Raw genomic sequence first — 7,552 nt, forward strand, 5'->3', positions numbered from 1 at the left:
GTCCCGGGAAGAAGCGTCCGGCCGCAGGGCGTCGTCGCTGCGCGGTGCCCGGAGAAGGTTACAGCCCGCTGTACCAGACCTCGAGAGATGTTTTAGCTGTGCCCCGCGATGGAGGTGGACGCAAAATAAGGCAATTTGTTAATTCAGCAGAGTCAGATGAAATGGCGGCAAAATTGTGTCTCAGCAGCATCCTGGAGGGATCGCGATCTGTCACCATAGCGTTCCCAGGGCTGGGATATACAACCTGGAAGAAAATAGGAACCTTGCACAAGATCCCATTTAGTTTGCAGCTTTGTAGTTCAGATCTAGTGCTCTGTAGAGCTAGTAGACGAGAGCTAGTCTGTGTAATGTAATTTTGAAAATCAGAAGTGGTGTAAGCTGGGTTAGTCCTGGTAAACTAAGATGGAGTTGACTGAGCATATCTCTTGCGTGACTGTGGTGCTTCTTGGTATTCAGTCTCGCTCAAGCATACATGACTGTGTACTACACATTGTACACATCTTTATGGAAAAAGAACATTATTCCTACTGGGCCTTAATTTCACTGTGGTGATAAGGTATCTGCATCGTAGCTTAGCTGCTTCTTTACATGGTTTCCTGTAGGCAGCACAGGACATTACTCTTGTTCTGAAAGTACTTAGACATGTCCACCAGACCTCCTTTTCTGTCTGCCCTAGCTGAACTTTGCAACATCTAGCCATTTTATGCATGTTTGATTTCTTGAGTAAGTCATGAAAATCTTGTGATAACTAATGTCAAATGCACATCTATTTCACACTTTTTGTAGAGCCATGATCTCAATGTCTCATGACACAGACCATCTGTCAACTAAAAACGCAAGTACTAGTTGAGGGCAAGGGATGAGCTAAATTTTATGATGGAAAACTCTTCAGTTAAATAAGTTCTCTCTCGTTGGCCTTAGTATGTTCCACAGAATGAACATACTTGTATGCTTAGGTTGTGCTCCCCCACCTTACTGTAGCTGGTCGCCCAACAAGTTGGATTATTTTGTTTATGTACAGATATCTCTCCTTTTGGATAAAATTTTAGGACTGATACTTTCTTAAGACGTTATTTTATAAGTTAAGAGAAAAGGAGATTTGAGAGTACAAAAGTGGCTACCCTTGACAGTAGTAAGGGTGTGTATTTGTCTTCAGAAGAGCTTTGCTTGTCTGGCATTTCATACCCATAATTCCTACATCTCACTGATTAAGAAGAAGTTAATATGTTTTAAAAAAAACCCCACCCTTAAACAAGTATGTTATTGAAATCAAGTAGTATTCAATTAACTGAAGAATTAGGAGCGCCGAGATCAGTACATGCCTGCATGTGATTTTGTCATATTTTCCTTTGCCATCTATGACAAAGCAGAAAAACAAGAATGTATTTATGATGTCATCCTTAAGAAGTCATGGATTATATGGAATGCATGTTTTCTAAAACATTTAGCAAACACTGAAGAAATGGTAAATATAGGGGAGCTCTCAAGTAGTTCATGTATTCAGAAAAGATGAGGAAAGGTTGATTTTTATCCTTCCTTAAGCATACAGTTGGATTTCAAAGTCTTACAGCTTTTCTTTCTGACTGCTTAGGCATATTTTTGGGGAAAGTAACACTGGTTCAGCCTTTCATTAAGGAAGTTAGTTTCAGTTGTTGAGTCTTTAAACTGCTGAATGATGAACAGGGTGCATGATAGAACAGATCTCAAAATATTGTGCTCAGCAGAAAGCATTGTTACAGTTATTGATTGAGCTTGATTTTTTTTTTCTATAAAATATACATCCTTACTGTAATACTATTTTTTTCAATAATAAATGTAATATTCTAGTTAGTTTTATTTCTTTCTTAATTTTCTTAACCATTTATACCATATTCATAATTTAGGGCAATTTAGTATATTAGATTCTGCCACGTTTAAAACAGATATTTTTTAATTTTTGAAGTATTGGTAATAAAGGCTAGAGACAGCTCCAGAGAACAGAATAATCCAAGAATTCCAATCTCCTCTGCCTTTTTCAGATACTGCACTGACTTTCAGGTATATGCGAAGTCACTGTGGCCCACAGCAACAAGTAGGTAAGCAGTAGGAAAAAAACTTTGCACCACTTTCTGATCAGATTTTTGTCAGTTTCCAGGTTGTTTACTGTTCTTTATCAATTCAAGTGTTCTAATCAAAAGGAAAGGATATTTAACACAAGAGTTTAATATCTTGGAAATGAATGTCAAGAAATGGATTCTCATAGTATTAAACTAAAACAGGTGTTGGCTGTGTTTTAAATATTAGAAATAATGATTTTGTGACTGTAAGAAGATGTTTCCTCTACAAGGGCTGGTTCAAAGGACATCCAGTTGTGTTTGCTCATTAACATAAAAATACCCCACTGAGAGGTAGGGAGGAAAAGAAGGATATTAAAGTTAAAATAGAGGTTTCACATATGTCCTGATCTCCACTGTCAGTGTCAAGAGTTATTTGAGTATGCATGATGTAATTTTTAACTTAAAGAAAAAATGGTTTTACTCTAGTCTCCTTGTTTATGGTAGACCAAAATGTGAACACAATGTTAATTAGTGTTAGAAAATCAATAACAGTTATTAGAATAATCTTTTGTGGTTCAGTGGCCAGCCTCCTTTAATTGGCACTGATAATGTTTGGTAAGTGTTATTTTAATTTTTGTTTCAGGAAAAATTATAAATTCAGTATGGCACCCATTTTAGATTGGAAGAAGCTTATGAAAGTTGATCCAGATGCTCTGCCTCGTCAAGAGAAACTAGCAGATAGATTGCTGGAGACGATGTCCAAGGTACTCAAGGGGAAAACAGAACATAAGGGGTTTGTTATGCATTCTTCCCTAGAGTGTCTCTGGTCCTTCACATACATAAATGATTTATTTTATGGATTTCATTGATATTTGTATAAAATCACTGTTGTCCCTTTCCTTAGGTTGATGGGAAAGACTTAAAAACTGAAACTCCAGAACAACTGATACACCTTTTTAAAATTACTCAGTCGCTAATGAAGGTTTGTATTAATCCTCGCTTTCTACAATTCTGCAGATACATTTGTTTATTTTTTGTTTAAATGAAAGCATTATTACTGTCTTGGGGTGTGGTTTGTTTTTTTTTTCTTTTCCTGCATTGAACACACTGGTTACTCCTAAGAGCATTTATATGCTAAATATCTGCTTGCACCAGAGTATCTGCTTGTAGCTGTTGGAAATATGTCATCCCATATAGCAGCAGGAAGTAAAGTGAACAGGACTAACATAGTTATATAGTTAAGGAACCGTAGTTTTCTAGATGGAAAATGCAAACAAATATCATAAAAATTGGTTAGATATTTTAAGTTATTGGTAATGATTTTAACTTTAATAGAACTTTTTGTGGTGGGTTGATGTTTTAGAGTTAATAGAAGTGTCACCATGAATGAAGAAACACCGCCATCTTAAAACTGACCCTATAAATCTATCATACTTTCTTGCATTTACTCATAAATGTACTGAAAGCAAGAAATAACAGCAGCATAGGTTAGCACATTGGTTTTAGAGAGGATTTTTTGTTGTTTTTAATTCTCAGCAGTATGCTTTTGAATGTTTAGATAGCCCTGTAGAATAAATTACTAAAGAAGATATTTCAACAATCCAAATTTAATTGTCAGCATGGGGAAAAATGGGAGGGGTTTCATTTGTTTAAAGAGAGAAAATCAATGTTCTTTTGTAAATGTTTTCGTCATTTTCAACAGGAGGTCTATGGAACATTCTTTCAATTTACATTAGTAGTAAATATTTTTTCTTTGTCTACTATCCTTTTTTTCCCCAGATGAAAGCTCAAGAGGTAGAGTTGGCACTAGAAGAAGTTGAAAAAGCTGGGGAAGAGCAAGCCAAATGTGGTAAGCAAGCCTTTTTATGCTGTTCTTAAATGATTTGTTAAATGTATTTTTTTAGGGTTTTATTTTAAATTTAGGGAACTGAATAAAATACCAACTTCTCTGAAGTCAATTGCTTCAGTGAAGCCAAATATTTAAAGACTATGGTTAACCATTGTTGTTTTATGTACCTTTTCCATTGTTGAATAATTCATGACATCTGTTCTATTTTAACAGAAAATCAATTTAAAACAAAAGTGATGAAACTTCAAAATGAATTAGAGGTATGTTTTAAAATTTTCTTAGTTTATAGATTGCTGTTTGGTGGGGGTTTTTTAATGAGGTTTTTGGACTAGCATTTTAATCTAGTAAAAGAAGCTAGTTAACTCTTCTTCTTGCTTTTCCTGAACGTAGGAATGTTAGTCTTAGCATCTGCTTTGTTTTTTTAGTTCTTTCTGTTTTGAAGAACTGTACTATATTTATAATGATTTTTTAATGCTCTCAAGATGGCACAACGATCTGCTGGTGGTCGTGATACTCGTTTTTTACGTGATGAGATCCACCAACTGGAAAAACAATTAGAACAAAAAGAGAGACAGTTAACAGATACAGAAAAAGAATTGGAAAAAGAGAAGAAAGTGAATGAACAGGTAAGAAGGACTGGACTTCAGCTTGACATTTCTCTAAGAGCTCTTCTGGCACATCTTTCAAAAAGTCAATATTCTGAAAAGGGCCTCTGAAATGAAAAAAAACTCTGATGAAATACAACCTCTGTGCATTTGTTTTCTGTTTTATTTCTGGAGTTCTTTGTTTTCCTAGTTTGTGGTGTTAGTGATACACGTAAGGGTTTTCCATCTTGTTCTAGCTTGCTCTTCGAAATGAAGATGCGGAAAATGAAAACATCAAATTAAGGAGAGAGGTTAGTAAAGAATTATTGATGATTTACTGTATTTTTAACTGTATTTAAAAAATATATTACTAACTTTCTGTATTTACAATCTTTGGTGTGGCATGATGTTTAATTCTGTTCTAGAACATTTCCTGGTTACTGGTACAAAGAGAAAATGGAATTTTAATCATATTTACCAAATATATAGTGCATCTGCTCCAATGAAACTTAGTTAATTGAGGTTAGGAGATGTCCACATATGAATTTAAATAGTCCTGTGCATTAATTTTGTCTGGACATTGTGTTTTGAATTTCTAGTATTCTTCTTAACTACTATTGACAAATGGATTTGATAGATATTAGACAGGATTTGGTTTATGCTTGCTGCTTTTGCTAAGATTGTCTGATTGGTTAAAATAAAATTACAAAAAGTCAAAAGTTAATATAACAATAAATGCAAAGATGAAGTTAACATTCTTTATTACTAGAAATTTCTTGTTAATCATTCTCTTGAAACATTTTTTTCTAGCTATTTCAAAAATATATATATATGTTTTATAGCATTTAATACCTGTAGTCTTGGCCTCTCAGAGAATAAAACAGACAGCAAAAGTTAAATTAATGTCCTGGGAGGTAAACCTTGAGTATCATTCTTCAAAATGCCCTTTGACATATGTGTCTGTATGTATGTACATGCATGCACAAGTATATAGAAAACTATTTTATTTTGTCTTTATGTTGATTCCTATTTAGTTTTCCTAAAGCAAAGATAATTTCTAATTTTTTCATGCTTTGTTCTTTTGGTCTTGTTCTCTCCTTTTTAATCCAAAGAAAAAACGCATGAAGAAAAAGGTGAGGCTTCTAAGTCTTTAAAAAGCAGACTGTAGGAATCTGGAATGGTTTTGACTGTCTTAGCTCTTTGTGTTAGCTTGCTAGAAAAGCAACAAATTTGTCTTCAACTCTTCAAAATAGATTTAAGTTTGGATTGCTTTCTGTGCAGAATGAACAATTGCGTCAAGATGTAGTTGACTATCAGAGGCAAATAGATTCTCAGAAAGAAACAATTCTATTACGAAGAGGAGAGGATTCTGATTACAGATCACAGTTGTCCAAAAAGAACTTTGAGCTTGTCCAGTATTTGGATGAAATTCAGGTAAAATCTGTGCATGCTACTGAGTGTTTGTTAGACTGTTACTGGCAATAGTGTTTTTCACACAGCTATGTCAATTTACAGATCAAGTCATGTGAAGTAAGGGAATTACTAATGCAGTTGGGTTACGTGATGCATATCGTTTGCATTTGTGAATCTGGCAGAGGTAACGAAGTTGCTGGCAATGTATCTTTTATGTGCTCTTAGGATTTGTTGAAATTTATGATCTAGAGGTGAAATACTGTCTTCTGTGCTAATTTCATGTAAGGCTTTCAAGTCTTACATATGAGGTAGCTATCAGTTAGTGCTTATTCAGGTATTAATGTGCACTTTTTAATAGCAGCTTTTTCTTTAATATTGCAGAATTTGACTGAAGCTAATGAGAAGTTAGACATTCAAAACCAAGAAATGAGAAAGAATATTGAGGAATCAATACAAGAAATGGAGAAGATGACTGATGAATATAACAAAATGAAGCTAATTGTGCAACAATCTGATATTGTTATGGATCAGTTAAGAAAAGAGAAAGAACAGTACAAATTTCAAGTAAGAACTGACTCTCTTATTACTGAATATAATTTTTTTTTAGATTTGGACTTTTTTTGTATTTTAGCTTAAATTAAAAAACATGCAACATAGCCAGTTAATAACACACACTCTACTGAAATAACACTCTCTAAAACTAGTGTGATCTTTAAATTTAGTGCAAATTTTGAAACCTGACTGTACATCACAAAATTTTTTTTGTACAAAGTGTTAGTGATACTCTGTTCTTAATAGTCATGACCTTCCCCTGCTGCTGTAATGCTAATCTGTTAAATTGTATGTGGTTGATGTAGTGTGTTTGTACATTGGTTAAGCAAAACATTTTTATCATATGATGCTCATCTAAATGGCATTTCTAGGTTCAGGAGCTTTCAGACCAGCTGAAAGCAAAGAATGAGGAAGATGATCCACTCATGGCAGCTGTAAATGCAAAAGTTGAAGAATGGAAGGTACTTTTTAATACTTTTAATTATTTTTAGGAATTATTTCAAGTGTTCTGATGGTATTTTATCTTCTTTTTAGAAAATCTTGTCTTCAAAAGATAATGAACTCCTAGAGTATCAGCAGATGTTGTTTAACTTGAAAGAGAAAATGAAAATGGCCCAACTTGATGTAGACAGGAACAGTATACTGGCCCTTCAGCAGGTACAGTCTATGTGAGAAATTACACACATGGAAATTACCATTCACTAAATGTGCCAGTGACCTCATAATTATGTGGTATTTCATAGTTTGCAAATACCAGAATATGTATTACTTATGTTTGAGAATTATGAGACAGGTTTATTCATTACACTACAAAGTTAGCTTAATAGACAATGCACAAAGGAAACTTCTCTTGCTGTATGTATGAACTCAGCTCTTAGTGGTTGGTTCTGTTACTTTCATATTTATCTTTTCTAGTTACTAGTAGAGTGGTTGCTTTAACATCTAAGTATCCATAATTTAATGGATAATCCATAAATTAAAAACATAATTTAATGTTTTTAAATTACAGCTTAGTTTCTGTTCCTCTAAATTTGTTAGTCAAGGAAGAGTCTTACCTAGTGTTTAATTTTCTGTGTTCCTTTGTCTCACTTGATGCCATACTATTACATCTGCGGTTC

At 33.9% G+C, this 7,552-nt stretch overlaps 1 protein-coding gene across 1 annotated transcript in view; it reads left to right on the forward strand.

Annotated features, from left to right (window-relative positions):
- Positions 1 to 2,023: 2,023 nt before the first annotated feature.
- LOC104617366 (centrosomal protein of 290 kDa-like) overlaps positions 2,024 to 7,552 on the forward strand; it is a 7,113-nt gene continuing 1,584 nt past the window's right edge. The window contains exons 1-11 of the mRNA XM_010282657.1: positions 2,024 to 2,075; positions 2,680 to 2,800; positions 2,941 to 3,018; positions 3,816 to 3,885; positions 4,099 to 4,145; positions 4,368 to 4,511; positions 4,727 to 4,780; positions 5,751 to 5,903; positions 6,264 to 6,446; positions 6,806 to 6,895; positions 6,969 to 7,091. Of these exons, the coding sequence (XP_010280959.1) occupies positions 2,699 to 2,800; positions 2,941 to 3,018; positions 3,816 to 3,885; positions 4,099 to 4,145; positions 4,368 to 4,511; positions 4,727 to 4,780; positions 5,751 to 5,903; positions 6,264 to 6,446; positions 6,806 to 6,895; positions 6,969 to 7,091 (1,044 nt within the window). The 5' untranslated portion in view covers positions 2,024 to 2,075; positions 2,680 to 2,698. The remainder of the gene's footprint in view (positions 2,076 to 2,679; positions 2,801 to 2,940; positions 3,019 to 3,815; positions 3,886 to 4,098; positions 4,146 to 4,367; positions 4,512 to 4,726; positions 4,781 to 5,750; positions 5,904 to 6,263; positions 6,447 to 6,805; positions 6,896 to 6,968; positions 7,092 to 7,552) is intronic.

The sequence above is a fragment of the Phaethon lepturus genome, unplaced genomic scaffold, assembly GCF_000687285.1.
Source record: "Phaethon lepturus isolate BGI_N335 unplaced genomic scaffold, ASM68728v1 scaffold51672, whole genome shotgun sequence".
Taxonomy (NCBI): domain Eukaryota; kingdom Metazoa; phylum Chordata; class Aves; order Phaethontiformes; family Phaethontidae; genus Phaethon; species Phaethon lepturus.